General features: G+C 42.2%; 1 protein-coding gene and 1 long non-coding RNA gene across 2 annotated transcripts; one reads left to right on the top strand and one right to left on the bottom strand.

Annotated features, from left to right (window-relative positions):
• Positions 1-1652: 1652 nt before the first annotated feature.
• Positions 1653-19026, top strand: LOC100709297 (SNF-related serine/threonine-protein kinase). The gene is made up of 8 exons (XM_005463573.4): positions 1653-1982; positions 5562-5931; positions 6241-6459; positions 7505-7751; positions 13048-13189; positions 14391-14603; positions 14922-15056; positions 16339-19026. Exons 2-8 carry the CDS (start codon positions 5809-5811, stop codon positions 17654-17656), a joined length of 2397 nt encoding a protein of 798 aa, XP_005463630.1. The 5' UTR covers positions 1653-1982; positions 5562-5808; the 3' UTR covers positions 17657-19026.
• LOC112843508 (uncharacterized) lies at positions 1894-3380 on the bottom strand. The gene is made up of 2 exons (XR_003215894.1): positions 2863-3380; positions 1894-2280 (listed from the first exon to the last, which is right to left on the bottom strand). It is a non-coding gene; the product is annotated as an uncharacterized LOC112843508 (long non-coding RNA).
• Positions 19027-21812: the final 2786 nt, after the last annotated feature.

Here is a 21812-nt window from a genome sequence, read left to right as displayed (position 1 = left end):
AACCGAGCGCCAAGAACCATTTTGTCTTTTGCCCACTAGATGGCAGTCTTGGTTAATCTTGGCTGATATAGTGGAGCATATCCTCTTTGTCTCTATATTTACTTAAAAGGAAAACAAGTGATAGTTTTTCAGATGTTTAAATCTGAGCCGCTAAATTCAAAGCTGACGTGCGTCATTCTGCTCAGTAAATCATTTTTTTAATGACGCTATTAGCTGTGAGATGTTTTGTATGGTAATTATGTGGTAAAGCACAGAGCAGCTTTGCACCAGTTCTTTAAAACAGGTTCTCTACTTTTCTTTTTAAAGAGCTTTGTTATAGAGCTCCCCAGTCCTGGCTGAAATAAGCCACCATGTTGGGAGATGCTGTCATCAGCCAAACAGGTTCCTCTTCAAACCTCAGAGAGGAGCTTGTAAATATTACATAACAGCGCGCTTGAACGTCTCCCAGCTGGTTGGGTGCACAGAGCAGGGACACGGAGATAATGCCAGCATCATGAGCCCGAGGACTGAAGGAGGCCTGCGGGCTCTCAGGTCCGATTCACAGCTGCTCTGGTTTTTATAGTATAATTAAAACACAAATAACGATGATAACGAGCCTTTGTTCTGTTTTGGGGCCGAGCCGCATTAAACATCCCGGGCTATATTTCATGCTGAGAGCGTTAAATGACTAATGCCGGGCTGCAGAGCAGGAGCACAGGTCAGTTAATAAGAAATGAGATAAAGTATATTTAGTGTTGTTATCGTGGGCCCGATAAACACGCTTTTCTCTGAGCGTAGCTCTGACGTCAGAGATGAATGGTACCAATACGCAGTGATCATGGAGCCGTCATTTACCCGTAACAAGACCGGAAACGCTCTCTGATGCCTTTCAAAATATAAGCAAAGTAAAGCTCCATTTTACGTCAGGCTTCCTCTTTATTTCCATTAGAACAGCAAAAATCGGAGGCAATTTTCAACATCTGAAGGGAGACAATAAAAAAAGAAAGATTTCTGTTAATGGCATTTTTTTTCTTTAATACTTTGTGAAATTTAAAAGAAAAAAATATTTTTTGGTGTCATCCATTTTAGTATATGTCACATATCTATAATGCAAAAGGATTATGCATGTTTGCTGACTTGTCCCTGTGAATGTGCTAGTTTAGTTGCCCTGACACAGATTTCTTCCTCAAAATATTATCAAACTTTGTAAGATCTAAAAAAAAATTTACACTAAAGAAATAATAATTAACGAGAAAAGCCTGCAAACACTCGAGCCCAAAATTGTGCCAAATCCAGAAAGTTCAATTCAAATCAGATTGACTTATTTGGCGCCAAATCACAACAACAGCCACCTCAAGGTATTTTATACTGTAAGGTACAATAATAGTGAGAAACCCCCAAAATCAAACGACCCCCTTGTAGAAAGGACTTGGGAAGGGACAACGGGAATAAACAAAACTTGCGTTTAACAGGAAGAAACCTCAGGCAGAACCAGACTCAGGCAGGGTGAGAGACGGGATTAAAAAACACATTAATCTCTGAGGAGAGTCAGTGAATGAACTAATGAAACTATTAAATGTATTTTAAATACATTTTAATAGTTAGGAATCATGTATCCGAGCGATTATTATTTTCCCGCAGTTTTTTAATATATTTTTTAAATTCTGTATTATTTGTTTATCTATTTTCGCACATTTCCCACACTAGTTCCTTTACTCTTTTATTTTGAAAGCCACACGCCCTCGGTCGGCCTGCCCTCTGTGTTTACTTCACGCAGTTGAAAGCTCGAGAGGGAGAGGGAGAGAGAGAGATCCTGAGTTGACAGTGTGACACATTAACACGGGGACTCGCTGGAATGATCCGTGGCCGGTGTGCTGTCTTCGGTACCGGGATTTCCACTGAACTGCGGCCTCGTTAAAACCCTGCGGCTCACCGTCCGGAGCCCCGCGCGCTCCCGCAGGTGTAAATGTGCCAGAATGGACGCTGCTTCAGATTCCTCTGTGGTGAGTAGGACTGCTGTAGTTGCGTGCATGCATGCAATGCTGGTGGTGTTTTGAGGAGGGGGGTCTTGTGTAGTAAAGGTGTGTTAAGTCAGCTGGGGCCTCCTTTGGGTTTGAGCTGGGGGGCACTTTTCCCCTCACTGCGCATCTTTCGGGCATCATTTTAGCATGCTGCCCGTGTCCGCTCGGCTCTCATATGTGCGCTGTTTGCGCAGGCTGCTCTTCTCCGCACTGTCATGTTGTTGTGGATGCAGCCAGCAGGCATGTTGACAGTTGGCTGGTCCCATATGGGCAGTAGCACCTATGCGGGTGTAGGAAAAAAATAAATAAAAATGTGAGAGATAGAAGGCAGGGTGGTCATCTAACAGCTTTAACACAGAAAACCGCTGAGATTGATGAATCCGGTGTGAGGGGCGCCTAAAGTGCTTCCGTGGTATAGGGCAGCTAGTTTACAGGGATGGAACTTTATTATACACCTTCAATAACATACAGAGGAGACATGGAAGTGCGGGTTACAGAGCTGAAGGAGGCTCATGGTGTTATAGTGTACTTCTTATATGCATGAGGGATTGCTGGAGGTTGTGCAGGCAGTTTTCAGTGTAACAAAGCACTCTTTTGTTCCTGTTATTTCTGTATTAGTTTGTTATAAAATCACTGTCATTTACTGGCACAGCAGGAGCATAAAAACGAAAATAAATGCAGATAAAGTATAGCATCAGGGTCAGGGAGTTATCAGAGCTGCGTTGGAGGTTAAATTGCGTGCCTTTGACCCTGAAGCAGGAACTCTTTACTATCAAAGAGTTTGCATGTGAACAATGGTGCTTATATTTAGCCTATTGGTCTATACTATAATCAAATGTACCAGGAAACAGATTTTACTAACCATAGATTTGATGACCCCACACCCTCTTCCAGTTTATCTTGAGTCTTACAGGCTGAGAGTGTGGAGCAGCAATTATAACAGGTCCTTGGCCTCATAATCTGCGTATGTGTACTTTTGTGCACGCAAGCACACACACGCGCGCAAACCTTGTAATTCAATACTCCACCATCACCTTGGACCGGTTACACAACCAATCTCTTTGCATGCATGACTGGTATAGAGTTGTACAGTATGTTCACATGTCACAGAGACCAGAGGGATGGCTGGCTTTGTTGTTAAAAAAACAAACAAAATTAAAAAAAAGAGAGCAAACTTTGTTTCACCAAAAGTGCATTTTTGTACCTTGTTGTTGTTTCCATCACCAGGTGTTAGACTGGTCTCAGTCTGCTGAGATAAATATCAGGTCTAGATTTAGATGGGCTAATGTCAATGCCCAGGTTTACTTATCAGCACACAGCAACGCACATTGACCTCACCTAACTTGCCCTATCATCAGACGAGTGTGTGCGCTCTTGAGAGCACTGTGTGTTTGTGTGTCTCCTTTCTTTTCTTCAGTGTCTTGAAACATTAACACCTACATGTTGTCATTGTCAAAGAGGCAAAGAGTTCAGCTCTGTTGATATTACTTTGCGTCTCTGTGTGTGAGTGAAAGAAAAATCAGAGAGATGAAGATGTCAGCCTCCTATTATAAGAAAAATGACTCACTCTTTTCTCACAGGTACATTTCTCCCAAAAAGCACACAGAGTGTTTTAGGCTTTCGTAGTCTGATTTAAGCAACCGCAGACTGCTACGAGGTTAGAGGGGCTTTTATTTTTATTTTCTTACTGTATTTAGTTGATAGGTGTGTCCCCTGACAACACCTGTTTGGATCTGTGTTGTCTTTTAAATTCAGGTGAGTTGGACACACCTAGGCGAGGATCAGTACGCAGGAATGTTCTTGGCCTGCAAATTGTGTGTTTTGTGTCGTCGCCATGCTCCTGGTATGCAGGTTCTTGGAAGCGGAATGGCATGCCTCCCCTGCAGGCATTGTTTCGTAACCCAGGGCTGTGAAGCAACACACTGCATGACAAGAGTAACTTGTGGCGATCGGGGCAGGGGCGTCTGACGTAAGCGTGTCGGAATCTGAGATGAAATAGTTTAGTTTGTCATCTTGGGCGGGCAAAATGTGACAGATAGAGAATCAAAATGTAGCCTGTACAGTATCATTCCTGAGCTAATGTGAATCAGGAGAAAAAATTGAGTGGCTTGTTAGAGTGACGGAAAATGACGTGGAAGGTGTTTTAATATTTAATGAAGTTTGTAAATTGTAAAAAAAAATATTTGGTGGTTTCAGGTTATCATATGTGAGGACTTTAATTTGATTGCAAATTTAAAAAATAAAAAAGAAGAATTGTGGATATAAACAGTATAACAGATGGACACAGCTACCCTGAGGTAACCCATTAAAGTCCTGTTTTAAAGTCTGAAAATAAGCATTTTTACTGTAGCCGTGTTGGGTTTTTTAATTTAGGGATTGGAAGATCTGACCGGGAAACCCAGCTCTCACTAGCTGAGACCTTAGCCAGTGAACATATGCGTATAATCCTCCGTTGTGACCCTCACAGTAACCATGATTTACAAAATGGACTTACTGTAGTCCAGTCTCTCATTGGGGTTGCTCAATAAAAACCAAAATGAGATCCTTTGAATGATCATTTGAATTTAAATGAGACCCTAAACTAATCAGGAAAGTGTTTACAGAAGTCAGGGCTCAGGGAGTTTTCATGTGAGAACAGAAGTCTTTTTGCAACCACTGGGTTTTCCCCCTGGTGGTTATTAAATAGGATGCCACTTTAAGGCACTTCCTTATTGGCTTTATTGGCTCCATTTCTTAAGATATGTAAAAGGAAAAACTGAGACAGTAGGTCTAGTGTTAGTCTGTTGGCCTCGGCCGTTACACTAAATAAATGTATGTGAAATACAAATGTGAGATCAAAATTCAATCTCCAAATATCCTCTCTGAATATAAACTTGTTAGTATATTTTCTAATGTTTTGTGTTGGGTTGTCCTTGTTTTATTGCTACTTTCTGTTTTCATTTTTCATCTTTTTTATTTCATAGCAAATAAAGAGACTTTTTCAAATCATTGATATTATAATTGTAGTTAATTTTGCTGTTCAATTATACCTTAAATATGTCAGTCTGGCAGACACCATGTAGATCGCATAGTCTACTTTATGATAGAGTATAGAGCTTTGGATAGGATGGGCTGTCGAACACTCATGGTCTCTGCTTGCTGTTCCCTGATGTTACTCTTAGTTCAGAGTTATAATTTATCCAACACTAGTTTATGAACAAATACCTGCAAAACTAATGATATTGGTTTTAGTTATGCTTTGGTTGTTTTTTTTTGCACAATGAGACGTTGACCATGACAAACCATGACTCTTCAAGTTTTCTCCAAGCCCTGTTAAAGATAACCTCACATAACAACTGGACTTTAGACTCTTGGCTTACTCTCTGCAATTAGAGCTATTATTATTATGTCACTGTGGACTTGGTTTGATTAATGCCAAAAAATGAGCAGCAATGGTGAGCAAATATTAGTTCATCAGACAGGTTCGTGATCCATTGTTTAGCAGAGTAAGTGACTATTATCATGAGTGGTTGTGTTTTGGTTCCTTGTATCTCTTACTGTTTTTACCGTTCTCATCGTCAGATCATAACGAAGTGGGACTGAACTGAGTGGAGCACTCAAAACTCTAAATATTTGCCACAACCAGTTGAGGATCTTGCTATCAAAACCTACCTCAGATCAACAGTTAGCCCAGAATTAGCTCAAACACCACCACCAACCACCACCAACCTCACGTACGTTCAGCCTAATCAGGAGGAGATGGAGGACTGACAGCTGAAGACCGGCAGGTGACAGAAGGCAGCTCCGACCTCCCCATCCGCCAACAGCCATGGCGGGGCTGAAGCGCCATCATGATGGGAAGATTGCAGGGCTGTACGACCTGGACAAGACGCTGGGTCGTGGACACTTTGCTGTGGTCAAACTGGCCCGCCATGTATTCACTGGAGAAAAGGTATGCTCGTCCAAGTCTGTACATGCAAGTTCAACGATTTCTTCACTTTGAAAAAACAAGTTTCAAAATACTTTTAAAGACGTCACCCTTGTTCTTAGAAGCAGGCATACCACAGAAGGGTGACTGGGAACAAAGACTGATAAGACTAAACATTTCTAGTAGTTTGCTTGATGGACATCAGAACAACTATACTATCTCTACTAAGCATCAAGATAACACAGTCTGGCTGTTTCTGTGCAGATGCATCAACAGCTGCTGACGTTACCAGCGCTGCTATGATTCTTATCAGTTCTAACTTCTGTCTTTCAGGTTGCAGTGAAGGTGATCGATAAGACCAAGCTGGACCCGGTCGCACGGGGTCACCTTTTTCAGGAGGTGCGATGCATGAAGATGGTGCAGCACCCCAACGTGGTACGCCTCTACGAGGTCATCGACACGGCCACCAAGCTCTACCTCATCTTGGAGCTGGGTGACGGAGGAGACATGTATGACTGCATCATGAAACATGAAGGAGGCCTCAGCGAGGAGGTTAGTGGGGCTAATGAACATGCAGAGGTGTCTTTCGCTTAGTCTAGCAAACCTTGAGTTACTTCTTTATTTCTGTATTTGACCTTGGGTTTTGCCTCCAGATAAAACACTAGAAAGAACCTTAACGCATTAATTTAGTTTGTCTGGATATGGGAAGGGAATCATTTTTTTAAAAGAGCAGAATTTGGTTGCATTGGTTTGGTTTATTTCTAGCTAGTATGAAGTTGTGAGGAAATATAGTGAAGAATAGTTCAAAGGTAGCCAGAAGCATTATGTATGCAGATGCTTGGAAGTTAATAAATTCTAGAGATAAGTAAGCAACAGTGATGCTGAAAGCAATAACACTGTAACTAAAGGAGGGCAAAAGGAGTCTTTATTCCATATTTAGCGGCGAGTTGAACAAAATTCCTTTGCAGATGCAAATTTTGTTCATCACAACATTGCATACAGACAACATATGTTCAATGTGACATGTGAAAGAAAGATGATGATTATGAAAATCAAATTTGTAATAAATCTTTTATAAAAAGATATAGTTGTTAATAATCACTGTATGTTTGACACTGGCTGTTCAAAGTTTCATTCACATTTTCTTACCTGTTTAAGAGGAGATGGGGTCGTGCCTAAGGGAAATAAAAATTTCTCATACAAGCACCTCTAAAACTCACTAACTGCATAATAGTTGTATTTTCTGTTTAATCAGAAAACAAAAGTGGAAAAACACTGTGTTTTCCCATGTTTCTGCGATCGTTGATTAGCTATTCAAGTCTTCTTGCTAAGCTAGCTAGCTACATGCGCTTTCTGGCCACTTCAGAAAAACAGGAACAAGTTTTTCAACTCCACACTAACATTAGTATTGTGCTGGAGTTAAATATTCAAGTACGAGTCAAATTTTCCCGCTCTAATTCTGCAGATCCTGACTGTTTATCTATTCCAAACTTTTCTCAAGCTAACTCTTGCTAACTTCTTTTTACTTTGCTGTTTGTTTTCTGCCTCTTGGAGCATTTTTTATTTTATTTTTTTACATTTGTCTCTCCTCTTCAAGGTGGCCAAGTGTTACTTTGCCCAAATCGTCCACGCCATCTCCTACTGCCACCGGCTACATGTGGTGCACAGAGACCTGAAGCCCGAAAACGTGGTGTTCTTCGAGAAGCAGGGTGTCGTGAAGCTCACCGACTTCGGGTTCAGCAACCGGTTTCAGCCTGGGAAAAAACTAAACACCTCCTGCGGTTCGCTGGCCTACTCAGCGCCTGAAATACTGCTGGGGGATGAATACGACGCTCCTGCTGTGGGTAAGTCTGAAGAAGTGACAGAGAGTAGCTGCTGGGGTACATCTGTGGTGATTTATTTTAGTTCCTACAGCTTTAGCTTTACTAAAACAGGACACCGCCTGAGTTGTTAGTGCAGTGTTGTATCAAGCAGTAGAAGTTGGTACATCCTCTCTGGCTAGCTAATCCTTTCACATTCAATCACTGTCTCAGCTGTGATCGCTCTGACCAAGCTATATGACCTTCGATGGTTTGGAAGGAACCTGTAGACCTGCTTGGCACACTGCCGGTATTATCAGGCAACTGATAGAAGGAGAGGAGCTGTTCAAAGTTCAGAGCGTGATAGCATACCTTGAACCCTGGAAATGAGATGATCCACAGGCCTGCAGTCCTGCACCTGCAGTTTATTTCTGTCTGCAGTTTGCTTTCATTTGCCTCTCTGTGAATAACAAAATCTGATATCAGATCGGGCTGAAATTGGTTTCTCAGCACTCTCTTCTTCTGTAATTGGAGCGCGCACTCACCTCACCATCAGCGTCACCACCACCACTCCCCCCCATCGTCTCTCCCGTCAATAGTGCTCCCAGTTCTTGCTGCTGAGGCGCCGTTAAGATATTGAATTATATTGTAACGGAAAAGAAATCAAACATAATTGTGTAGATTGAGGAAAAAGAGGGCAAGAGAAAGAAAGGGAAACAAGAGGGAAACTGACAGAGCGAGAAAAAGGCATCAGGAGTCCCTCTGTCTACCCAGAGGCCGCTCCGTCAGGAGCAGGAGAAAAGCATTTTCTGTTTTTCTGACTGAGTGGATTTGCAGTGGCTATTTTCTTCTCCATATTTTGAAAGCAATAATAGTCTTATTTGACTGCGCGTGTGTGTTTTCGTATGGATGATGTGTGAGTTGCTGAATGCGTGGGGCCTGTCTGAGCACTTGTTAGTGGACATTTTGCGGCGTGTGTGTGTCTGTTCTCTGGACCGTGCATACTGCCTGTGCACTATTGCTCATTCAGCTGAGATGATGATGTTTTGATTGCAGGGATTATCCACCCAGCCGGGATGTAATATTGTGTGATTGTATCAGCAGTGCAGTCTGATGGGCGAACAGGCTAAATGGAGGCCAGCAGTCCTGACGTTCAGGTCTTTGAGGTAACCTGGGCTGGGATTACACTGCTGCCAGGGTACCTGCTGAGAGTCTGTAGGGCAACTGAGCTTTTCCGGTGACTTGCCACGTGGCAGTCAGCCCAGTTTGTTGCAGAGATAAGAAGCTGTCCTCGCCTGGCTTTCTCACGTCGGGCCTGCTTGGCATTGGTTTTTGTTTTTTTTCAGGAAGTGCTGAAAATAATTTGAGATTAAACGTGAGTCAGTCCTGCAGATTGTGCAGAAGGAGCCAATTTGCAGGAGGCAAACACTCCAAGCTTCAAGCAAACCACACAAAAACTATAATTATTTATAAATGGTGTCACATTGCTTCAAATTTAACTTCATCTCTCAGCTCTCACAGTTTTTCATTAGAGGTTAGTATGCTGTTTATTGTTGCTTGTCACTCAATGAAATATCAGAACATAGTGAAAATGCCCATCAAACCTTACTGCTTTATAAATGTAACTAACAATCACTCGGTATTTAAAATACTTGTTTTTGTCACTCAGTGTAGCGATTTCAGCCTCTGATTGAAAAATGAACAGGTCATGGCAGACTAGAAGTGAAATTAAAAGGAAAATTGAGACCCACATATGTGTGTGAAACTGTATTCTTCTATGAAAAACTTAAAATTAAATGATTTTGGTGGACAAATGAGTCCTCTCTGTAAATATTCTTAGGTGTGTGGGCTCCCTCCTTTTTGTCTTCAGTAAATGGAAAGTTAAATATAGATTTCCTCTTCCTCTTCATGAAGCACAAGCTGCACCTAAAAAAGAAATAACTTACCTAATAGTGATTATTCTGGGTACATGCATACTTCAAAGCATATCTATGCATAATGACCATACACAAATGGAAATGTTTATTGATTGATTGATTGATTTAGAAAAAGATGTTGTATAAAGATGAGTAGGACAGGATGCTTGAGTTGGCCCACTCAGTGTTCAGGGTTAACGGGGTGAAGGCACAAGGGACTGGTTATCCTGTTGGTTATCATTGTTAAAATGGTGTTCAGGGCAGCAAAAAGGATGTTTACACTGCCAGCTGTCACCAATAAAGAGTCGGCGTTGTTAGCGAGAGAGATGCTGATGTGCGCTGACGCGAACAGTGTTATCCAGAGATGTGTGAGCCATCTGGTTTATAAATAAAGTTATCGAGGAAGGAAGTTTGGCCGACCGCTGACGCAAGTAATGAGGGAGCAGGGTCGCGGTTGCTAGGATACGTTGGTTGGGGGTAAGGTGGCAGTGGGGACTGCAGCAGCATTTGCTCCCTCCATCAGCAGTATGAAGCACTCCTTCACTGCCTCAAAGCAATAAATCCTCACCACCCACAGTAAACTGCCACATTTACTCCACCAGATTGAAATCTCCTGTGTATCCTGGCAAACTGGAGTGATATGAAGACATATCACCAGGGGTCCCGAACACTGTAAACCCACTTCCAATCTGTTTACCTTTTTTTGGGCCTTCTCAAACTTCCAAGAAGAGCACTTAGAAGAGCACAGGTTTTGTTCAGATAGTAACTGTAGCATGCTGTAGCATGTGCTGTTCTTTTGAGAAAACCATGGACTGTATATAAAAGATGGACATAGCTATAGCGACATCACCCATTGCTTTTGCACTCCCATTTTAATTTTTTTAATTTTTATTTTTTTAAGGATCGCTTTTTCTTTTTTTTCTTTTTGATAGAAATTGGCATATTTGGGCGCGAGGATTGAGTGCTAGTTTAGGACCTAGCTACCCCCTATATAATTGGCTTCACAGCAAGTCATATTATATGGCAAATATTATTAAAAAATGCTTTAAAAGGCACAGAGACAAACATTTATACATGGCCAAATTGTCCTGATCAGTGATGTGAGTTAGCCTAGCCTAGTAGGCAACTGCATCCCAAGGTTATCACAGAGGAACTCACAAAATGACTGTGTACTGTAGAAGCTGGTTTTATTACATTTATCATCACCACTCTGGTCTAAGTTCTCAGTCATGCAGGTCATGATAGTCTAAGGAACTTTGGAAGAAAGCATATGGACTTCTTTAGGTTTTGTCCAAGAAGCTTCTTCAGTTCTAAAACCAAATGGTGGAGAGTCCCAGGTATTAAAACCCTAGTGGGGGCTGTCCCTTAGGTGGTGGTTGTCCCGCTATTAGTCATGTGCGCCATCACATTAGCCAAGGTGTGAAAAAAGGTGTGGGTCTTTACCACCAAAGGTTTCGGGTGAAACCACTGTGAGACCTTGCCTCACCCTGTTACGTGGTCTATTGAGATCACCTAATGCAAGATGTGAGTGGGGGTTGAGGCACCTGAGAAGGAATTTTAAGACTCCACTGTAGGTGGGAGACAGTGGGTGTTGTAAGCCATGCCCACTGATCAATGATGGTTGTTCACAGTGCATAAATAGCCTCCTTTACTCCTCCTTCAAACCATTTGTCTTCTCGGTCAAAAATGTGAACATTGGCATCCTCGACCTCCGCTAGGGTTTAAATATCTGGGACTCTCCATCTTTAGGTTTTAGAACCGAAGAGGTCTCTTGGCTGAGCAGAGAAACGTCTTCAAAACTTAAAGAAGCCTAGCTGCTTTCTTTCCAAGTTCCTTAGGTCACCACTCTTCTAAACACTGATGCATTGCCTAAACACTAATAGTGAAAGTTAGCACCTAGCTAGGTAACAAACACAATGAACTAGCTAATGAACAAGGAGTATCTCATAGCTGACAAGGTCCCAGATTTATATCTCAGGAAAGTCTAAAAAGTAATCTAAAAGGAGCGAACAGCTTGCAGCTTGTTCCACAGTTGCTAATGGCATAAAATATTTTTATTTCAGTTTGAAAAACAGATGCTAACTAGCATGTCATTAGCTTCCATAATGTGACTTTTTTCAAAGTAAAATGGAACATGTTTGTGGGGTTTAATGTAGATGTGGGCAGATCGATCCAAATATTGATAGTATCGATACCATTGGTTGTATTGATATCAGATTGACACTTGTGCTATAGAATCGACACTTTATTTCTATCCTCCAAGTTCAGTATTTGGCTTAACTAATACATTTGTTTTTTGGAAATGAGAAGATGCCTTTTTGTGTTGACTGTCACATCTATTTTACTTACAACCGACTGCACATTTAAACAACACATGTCGACCTGAAGTGCTTTAAAGACAGCACATTTACATTTCAGGTCCAAAAAAACAGTTTCAAAATGCATGAAAAGCAGAAATGTGTGTTTTGTTGTTTAAACTAATTATTGTGGAAAGTAAAAACCTCAGTAAAATTGCAAATTGATGATGATTCATCTAATCATGACACAATGGTCTCACCTACATAAGCTGACTTTATCAGTTAAAAATATCAGTATCAGTTTTGGTGTTGACAATACCGGCCCTGTATTTAGTTGGTATCGGATTAATGTCAAAATTTCCAGTGTCGCACACCGCTAGTTTAATGGTCAAATGCATTTTTATGGATGTTTGATTAAATCATTTTATGGTTAAGAAATGATACAGGTACTAAATTAGACCTGGATTTTGTGTTTTTTACTTAAGTCAATCTTAAGAGCAGACAAAGCTTACTATGAAATTTGCTGAAAAGGGGTCAAAACCGTGACTAAGACCGAGCCTGCTTGTTTTTATGTCACAGCCTCTGCTCGCAGTCTGTATATGACAGCAGAATGTGTGTCAGTGGACCATCCTGCTGACCCAAGCAGCAGTGGAAGCCCTGAGCAATAAAGTTGCTCTTTTGAATCAGACCAAGAGAAGCGTTCCATAAAATTAGCATTTGTATGAAGCTTTGAGGGATGAACACGTTAACCCACTTTCCCTGGACGGCGCGTTTGTGTGGAAGCGCGTGCACCAGCGTAAGTGTGAGCATGACGCTGGCGGCAGGCAGCAGCACTGAGCTTCATCCTCGGTTAGACAGATGTGTCCTAAGCTGGCACACATTCATGGAAATGGCTCTGATCGAATATGATTCATGCTTCATTTGAACTTGGGGAAGAGACAGCTCTTGTTTTTTGGGGGTTTTTTTTTTCTTCTTTATCTGGGTCACTAAGCAGACAGAACATACGGGCTTCACTTTGTTGAACAGTCATCTTTATTTTCTGGCCTTTTTACAAAAACCACCGTTTTTTTTCTGACCATAATGACTCGTTCAGTATAAACAGACCACATTCTCTCTCTGTCTCTGCAGATATCTGGAGTCTGGGCGTGATCCTCTTCATGCTGGTCTGTGGTCAGCCCCCCTTTCAGGAGGCTAATGACAGCGAAACGCTCACTATGATCATGGACTGCAAATACACGGTGCCGCCGCACATCTCCCATGCATGCAGAGAGTAAGTAACAAGCGCACGCACATAGCCGCAAAGATGGACAGAGTACTCTGCAGGTGCTGCATATTTCATGTTTGTAGATGTGTGAAGAAAAGAGAGCAAAGAGAGAGGTGCGGTCTCCCTTCGTTGTCTTGCTTTCACTCAGTGCTGCAGTCAGCTGCTCCACCAGAGATGCAGTGCTGCGTTAAGTGTATCTAATGCACTCTTTAAAATTGGACTTCTATTTTTAACATTGTGAGGGTTTAACGATGAGTCAAAGCAGAGCTGGGCGAAATAGTTGCAGAATACATTTTGAACGGCTGAAGCTTTGCAGACACATACTGTTAGTGAACATGGCTTCATTGGGTCAGGTTGACTTTCACAAAGCACACTAAATATTGGCACGTAGCCCAGTTCGTGTGACGTTTATTTGAACCCTCATCCAAATCTATTGCCGACGTGGACCTGATAAAACAGCACTTCTACCTATTTGTTTGGGTGATTTAGCCACTGGATTTAGTATATCTTGCTGAGCCAGAGTGCAAAAAACAAACAAAGCTTGTATGCAGACACAAACAGGGTTCTTTCAGTGCCAGTACTGCTATTGTTTGGAGGAGAAACACATGCAGTCAGATATTATAAGTGCTAACTTCTAATCAAAGCTCTAGATTAGGTGCATTGATAATTTGCAAGAGAAAACGCATCGCTTCATAATCCTGGCTCGTTAGTTAGCTGTGTGGCTAGCAGCTGAATAGGCAACACCCTGTTCCACTCGCGTGTAGGTGTACAGCGTGCACAGTTTGTTGGAAGCGCTGCATACTGTACACCTACTTGTATTACAGGCCTGGAGGCTTGAACTTGTGCCAGGAGATTAGCTGTTGGGTTAGCTGATAAAGATTATTAGCCTACTGTTGCTATGAGCTATTTTACACATATAAAAACAATAAGTAGTTTTAAAAAGAATAAAGAACCAGACAAATGAGATACCTTAGTTCTGTTTTTATCAACATCCCTTCATGTGTTTCTTTCCCATCTGTAAGTCTGTTCGGTAACATGGCCAGGTTTGGACAAAACCCTGCAACTGTAATAAATTGAAATTTTCAATTACCATCCATTCTTAGTTCATTTATAACACCAGTTTCTGCCTTTTAAGCATTCCTACATCAACAGCCAGATGTTTCTCTGGTGTGTCAGGAGTACTTACCTCCACTGTGATTCCCTCCAGTCTTATAGGCCACATGCTGCAGAGAGACCCCAAGAAGAGAGCGACCCTAGAGCAGATCGAGAGCCATCAGTGGCTTCAAGGTGTCGACCCCTCCCCGGCCACAAAGCTGTCTACTCCTCTGGTGTCCCATCGCAGCTTGTCGGAGGAGGAGCATGGCTCCATCATCCAACGCATGGTGCTGGGGGGCATCGCAGACAGAGACACCATAACTGAGTATGTGTCCCTCTCTCATACAATCACACATACGCAAAAATCAATGCAAAGCTGTTCTATCTTGTGTAATCTCCGAAAATTCGTCATGGTTCACTCGTCCCACTGAAGTGTAATTGAGTGTCTTCAGCAGTTTAATTGGCATTAACAAGCAGCTGGCAGTCAATCCTGAGCTGTCAAATTAAATCTCCACTCCCGTCACTTCCCTTTTTCCACTCACGGGTGGGGTGGGCGCTGATCTGTGTGTCCATATATGCGTGTGCGCGTGCATACTTTTGTGCATTTTGGACCTCAATTTGATTTCTGTCTCCTCCGTCACAGGGCTCTGGAGTCTAACCAGTACAATCACATCACAGCTACCTACTTCCTGCTGGCCGAGAGGATGCTGAGGGAGAGACAAGAGAAGGAGCAACACAGCCAGACACGATCACCCAGCCCCAGCAAGGCCCAATTCAGGTACACACACACCCCAGCGCACATACACAAACATTTCCTGAGACAGACAGAATGCTGCCTCTGCAGTGCTGCGTACTGTCAGTTTACGCAAAACAAGTCTGACAGAGGATGGACAGACGGAGCCCTTTTTTTTCAGCAGGGATTGAAGGACACACTGAGAATAGAAGAGAGGCTGCAGATCAGCAACACTGTGAGGGATGTGCTACCAGAAATATCCTGCAACAGAACAAAAGCAGCGTCTTTTTATTTTCTCTTCTGAGAGACTGAATCTAACATTGAAGATTTAACTATGAAGTTACACTAAACCTCTAAAATAAAGAGGTTTATTTATACAATTATATACAATTTATATACAATATAAATTGTATATAATTGTATGAAAATATTAAGTAAATGAGATTAGAAGAAAAAAGTAGAATAAAGAATAATTTCACTGCTTGTTTTGTGGATTCAACATATTTAGCTCTATTGTCTTGCATTACAATTTTAAGGCCAGTCAGAGTTGGAGAGGAGCATCATATTTCCTAAAGTGCCTTCAACCATCTCTCATAAATTCCTAGCAATATAGCACTGAACTTAAATTCAACCACTCAAACAGAATTAAATATTAACAGTATGGTCATTTACCACTCTTATTCTAATGTAGGATAAATGGAGAAAATAATGTGGCTGTTACTGTTAGAGAAATAAATAATTCAGTATTTTGGGAAATTTTCTTTGAGTCTCAGAACAAATCAATGAACCATAGCTAGCAGCTAGTTAGCTTAGCTTGGTGTAAACTGTCAAAATACGTAAAATAGTCAGTAAGACGAGGTGGAAGAGAGTCATTAACAAACACCTGAAGATCAACATTTTATACATGGTATCACTTTTTTACATTTACATGGTTTTAGTATAGATTAATGCACAGAGCCTGGAGTCAGTTAGCAGATAGCTTTGCTTGGAGATTATAAATATAAAAAATTGCTAACTTTTGATAAATTGGTAGCTTTAGATATAGTTGTGTACTTCTTATATCTTATATATGGTATAAAAGGGGTTTATTAGTAAACTTCAGTGTTTTATTTAGCTTTATATTTTTAGCTTTATACAGAACGAGGCTAGCTGCTATAAGTTTTTATGCTAACCTTTCTGGCTGATTACAGCTAGGTATTTACTCCATTTATTTATCAGGTTTTTTGTCTCTTGAAAAAAAGTAAATGTCATTTTTTGCTAACATTTAAATAACTTAAGAATCGTATGTAATTTATTATTTCTCAACATTGTATTTGGCCATTTGCAGGCAGTCTTGGCCCACCAGAGTGGATGTTCACCAGGATGTCAGCGATGGTTTAGGGGGTCCAGCTATCTCCCACCCTGGAGGGCCGCAGTCCCCTGCCCGTAGTGCTGAGAGCCTCCACAAAGGCCCCAGGCCTAAAACAGCTCTGCTAGATGTCAGCCAGCGGCAGGAAAATCACACTCCAGCATCCAGCCAGCAGCAGCAGGCGCCACAACAAAACCAGGAGAGGGGGCTCAGACCTCTGGCAAAGCCCCACTCCAACCCCCTTAGGTTGGGCTCACTTTCTTCAGTGGGTCCTGGAAAACCTCGTAGTCCCAGCCTTTTCAGCGTGGAAGAGGATGAGGAAGAAGATGGGTCAGAAGACAAATGTTTGCCCCCCTGTACACTGCCTTCTCAAGTGGTGCTTCGTTGCAAAGCTTCCTCCTCATCGTCATCCTTGTCCGGTAATCGGCTGACATCTCGTATGAGTGCTCCAATTCTCAACCAGATCCACGAGGAAGATAAGGAGGATGAGGAGGAAGAGGAAGACAGCAGGGAGTTGCAGGGACTTGGCCCGCCCAAACCCAGCCTCAGCCTCAATCTGAACTCTAGGATACCTTCACCTTCAACACTCATGTCCTCACCTAAAACTGTTGGTGCATTGGCACCAGTTGCCACGTTCACTCCTAGCTCAGAGACTAGCGATGATGATACAGAAAGTCACTATAAACCTGACACAGCAAGTCTAGATGAACATGGGGTTGAGAGAGGAGGGAGGAAAGAGGATGGAGAGAAAACGGGGGCAGGACAGGACAGTCCTTCCAACTGTGCCAGTCCTGGATCAGGGTCAGGCCAAGGTAAAGGCACAGCCAAGGCTGCCAGCGGTCTGGTGGAAAGCCTAAAGCTGATGAGCCTGTGCCTAAGCTCTCAGTTCCACAACTTGACGGGGGGAGGAGGGGGAGGTGGCGGAGGTGTTGCTGCTGGCAGTGCCGGCAGTGCTGGTGGGGATGCCCAGGACCGTCCCATGTGGAGAATGTGCATGGGCGGATCCACTGGTAGTTTAGATAAGGTCTCGCTCCTGGGTGGCCCCTCGCCCAGGGGCAACCTGTACCACCAGCCCCCGCTGGGAGACGCACTGGCAGACCCGCTGCTGGAGGGACCCTGCTCGGGCCGATTGAGGCTGGGAGAGCTGGACCTGGCCCGGGAAAACCACAGGAACATGAAGAACCGTGTGCTGCAAATGCCTCTGAGTGACAAGACTCTGTCCGTCAACATTCACCGGAGCCCCAAGGAGGGTCTGCTCTGCACGCCAACCCCACACAGCTGCTGCCAGGTCATCTAGAGCACACCTCCACGCTCCTCCGCTCATATTCCTGCGACCATTATTATTCTGCTTTCATTTCAGTGATGTCACCACATGAATGCGCATTGTTTTTGCATTTCTATTTCTTCCCTTTTGTTTTGACACGCAGTGGTGAATAACTGGGAGAAGGTCCAAATGCCAAAAATTGCACATTTAGAGACAATAAGTCTCCACGGAGGACACTGGGTGCAATGCCAAGTATGTGAAGCACTTTCAGCAGATTCAACAAAACACGGAAGGGGGGGACGTCCTAACCGGCAGGTGTGTTTAAATGATGGTACCGAAGGTGCTCACACTTTTACACTCTTAAATACCGCATGTGCACAACGTTCACACCGTCAGCACTCTGGTAAGCCGATGAAAGGGAAAGCTGTAGATTTTTTTAAAGTATCATGTTACATATCATCTTTTTGTTGTGTTTTGATGCTGTTTTTTAATATAATTTTTAAATTATATTTTGGACATTTTATCTTTTTTTTTTAATGCTTTGACTGAAAGAGTTAAGTGTTTTCACTGAAACAAGGACCAATACAGGGTGAAAATGATGACGGTGGCACACAATATTTTGTAGTCTTATCACTGTTTTATTTTTCTATCTCGAACATGCTCTACAGAAAAGGAAATGCACACTCGCTCGTCAAGTCTCTGCAAGTGAACGGCAGAGTTTGTACATATGTGAATATACCTAGCAGTACTCTGTACCTGTAGTATTAACGGTAACGTTGTATTGCGGTAGAAACCTGAATACTAGATCCTAACGCACCATTATTCGTCATTCCTACTGGATATCCAGGGTTTTGGTCGAACCCAGAGCTATAAAGCTGTTTAAAGAGATCAAACATCTCCACATAATCAAATTATTAAACGCGCAATGGCAGCTCTTTAAAGTGAAGTGGCCCTGTTTTTATGTCCGGTGGAAGGGAAAAAAATGTAATACTGGGCCAAACCCAAACCATGTTCATCCCGTAGTTGTCCAGGATCACAGTAGCCACTGTTGTAGCGTATTCCAAGACAACAACAACAATCGAGGGGTTTAAATGGAAAACAACACCACCGCCCCTTAAAGTGTCAGCCTGTGTAACTGGATGTGTGACCCACCCCTAGCGGAATATATAACTTGACAGTGCATGTGTTTTTGCTGTAGCAACCTTACTCTTAACCCACTGAGGTCAAGCCACCTGTTGTATCTACCTAAGTAACAGATTCAAATGGTCACTTTACTGTAACCTCACAGCAATACCAGCGACTGCAAAATGTACAACAATAATATATGTGCCATAAGATCTGTCTTGAGCATATTGTACTGTATGTATATGATAGAGATCTATTAAAATAAAATGATGTGAATGGAGTCTCATGTCTGTTTCTCCAGTGTTGTAAATGTTTTCTCTTTTGCCATCAGTGTATCAGAGGTTTAAAGCACAGGTTGTATAGATAATAGCCATGGTGATGTCACCCCTTGGTTAATGAGGTCTAATAGATATGTCTTTATTGCCTAATGGCAGTTACTATAAACCTGATTCAGCAAGTATGGTTGAATATAGTTTCTGAAGTAAAGTTTTTAAAATAAGTTGCCTATGCACAGCCAAACAAGCCATGATTTTCAGTCTTTTTCTAATTTTATTCTCATCAACTTTAACATTTAACATGCTAACTGAAGCCTGCAGACTCTGAGATGTAGCTCTTGGGTTTGTTGCCTCTGAGCATTGCACTGTGTGATCTTGGGGTGAATTTGCTGGGGCATCCACTCCTGGGAAGACTGTGGCATTGTGTTAATACACCTGAATTCTCCAGACCTGCAAACTGCTAAAACCTCTGCTTTTATAATTATGCTCACACTTGCTGATGATCTGTTAATCAAGTAAATTTGATTAGCAGCACCTGGCTAGTATGGACGGACTTAGTTTTTCAGCAGACTGCATAAAGTCCTGTGAAACATTGTTTTTTTCACATGATATATGTGAGGATCCACTTGGGTCCATGTGGCAGACATTTTCTCATCACAGAGTGAACACAGGGCTCTCTGTGGAGATTTCTTGTGCCCTCCAAATGACTCTGCAGACTCTTTCAGGCTGACTATCCGGCTTTAATTTTAAATATTAAAAGAATACTACTCATCCATTGTATATCTAGCCTCCTGCATTTTCTCAAGTGTGATCCCTATCAAATATACTCTCAGTGGGCGAGTAAAAATAAACACTTGTGTGAAGCAGGACTTGAAACAAAGATTTGACAAAGTCCTGAGCAAAGTGTGTATACGTGCAATAAATCATGCAAACAATAGGGAAATTTTCCACTTGGCCTCTGTACAAGCATCAGCCTCCAATGCTGAACGATGAAGCCAACAAGGTTGTGGCAAAACTGCAGTTCTTCTAATGACCACTTGAGTCTCACTCCAAAAGGGAGACAACCCGTGTTAAAAATTACCAAATAAAACTTAAAAGCTTATGTTTACTGCCTGGTATAAAGGCTTGGCTACTGATGAGGCATAAAGTTACATGGATTGAATATGAAATTTTATTTATTTGTTTTATTTCAGTCACTCACTTGGATCTCTCTGCCATGGGGCATTTTAAATGAAATTATCTGACAAATTACATGGCTAGCTTTGTAGTATAGGTGGTCCAGGAAGTCTGGGTTTCAGTCAGTCAAATTCTTGCATTTTTTTTATAAATTTTTTGCTCGTTAGCAAAGCTCACTAGCCCTAGTTGATAACTTATCTCGGCCACCCTCTTGTCCAAATATGGTCATTTCTGGGTCCCAGAAATAACCATGCACCCAGCCAAAATGCTAAGATTGATGCTTCAAAAATGCAGACTGAAAAAGCCAATGAATGATCTCCATCTTTTAGATACAGTTCATGCTTCTGTACAGCGTTGCTTCTTCTTTTTTTTTTATAAGAATGGGTGACCCCTGCTGGTCATCAGAAGAATTAATATTTTAGACACTTCCATTTTGGCTTCATGCTCATCTTTTACAATACAGTAGGTATTAAATAACTACTATGCAGACATGTTGTTTGCTAATTAAGGTCAAAAGATGGGATAAAAATGAATGGTGAATCCATTGTTTGGCCAGCGCTGTGCAAACCATTCAAAAGAATGGCACAACATCTGAGACTCTTGCTTCACGTATTACTTATTTTTATGACTTTTGCCTCCAAAGCTGCCAAACCAAGTCGACTGTGGTTTAATCGTTCAGTTTTAGCACGTGTTCCACTTTTCACACATAATTTCTCCTAGGTAGGTGATATAGCCTAAAGTGCCACACCATAGGACGTGCACAATTGATGCGACATGTTTTTTGCTTGTTATCCGATATCTAGAAACAGAAAGAACAGGGATAATCTCTGTGGCAGAGGCTTGATTCATCAGAGTGGGCCTGTGTGCGCTAAAAATTGTCCCATTGTGTTTATTTTCCTGAACGGTCACAACCCCTCCACAAACACAGCAGGGAGTTGTAATCTCTGCAACATCTGGGCTACTGTTCCACATCAGCCAGCTGTGAGGAAATCAGATCAGACCAGATGAGCTTTTGGGTCGATGCGTGAACCCGTGCGACCCACAGGCTCAGACACACACAGACACTCATACACGCAGTGATGCCAAGCACAGCAACAGCGACACACGAACAAGCTGCCACAGCAGCCATGCAGGATAACACACACGCAAATGAGCAGGTGACAAAAATGTCATATGGGTGTTTTTTTAAAGAGTGAATGGATCGGCGAGGAGAGTGTGCCAGAGTGAGGATGTCACGTGTGCACCGAGGCACGTGCTGGATTCAGATCCTATCATCTACCCACATCGTTCTCACAGCAGCGAGAGACATCACTGCCATCTGATTTCTCTCAATGTCTTTCTGTACATTCAAACACTGTTAGTTCCTTCACTAGTTTGTTTTAATATACTGAAATCACTAAACATCTAGAATATGATAATCATGATGTAGAGGCCAAACTTGAATGAGTTTTTCAAGAGTATATCGGGAATCAGCCAGGCTGACTTGCAGAGAGGGACTATCTACACTAACAGCAGCAGACAGATTATCTAGTGATAACCTTTACTGTGACTCTTTGTAATGAGAGTATTCCCCATCCTTGAAGCTGAAATGCTAAACATGTAGAATGGAAAAA

The sequence above is a fragment of the Oreochromis niloticus genome, linkage group LG22, assembly GCF_001858045.2.
Source record: "Oreochromis niloticus isolate F11D_XX linkage group LG22, O_niloticus_UMD_NMBU, whole genome shotgun sequence".
Lineage (NCBI taxonomy): Eukaryota > Metazoa > Chordata > Actinopteri > Cichliformes > Cichlidae > Oreochromis > Oreochromis niloticus.
The sequence above is the reverse complement of the archived record's forward strand: the minus strand, read 5'-3'. Positions and strand labels throughout refer to the sequence as shown.

Coding starts and splice junctions, on each gene's coding strand:
- LOC100709297 (XM_005463573.4), top strand. CDS start 5,809: ATGGCGGGGCTGAAGCGCCATCATGATGGGAAGATTGCAGGGCTGTAC. Junction 7,752..13,047: donor ATACGACGCTCCTGCTGTGG/GTAAGTCTGAAG, acceptor CTGTCTCTGCAG/ATATCTGGAGTCTGGGCGTG. Junction 15,057..16,338: donor CCCAGCAAGGCCCAATTCAG/GTACACACACAC, acceptor GGCCATTTGCAG/GCAGTCTTGGCCCACCAGAG.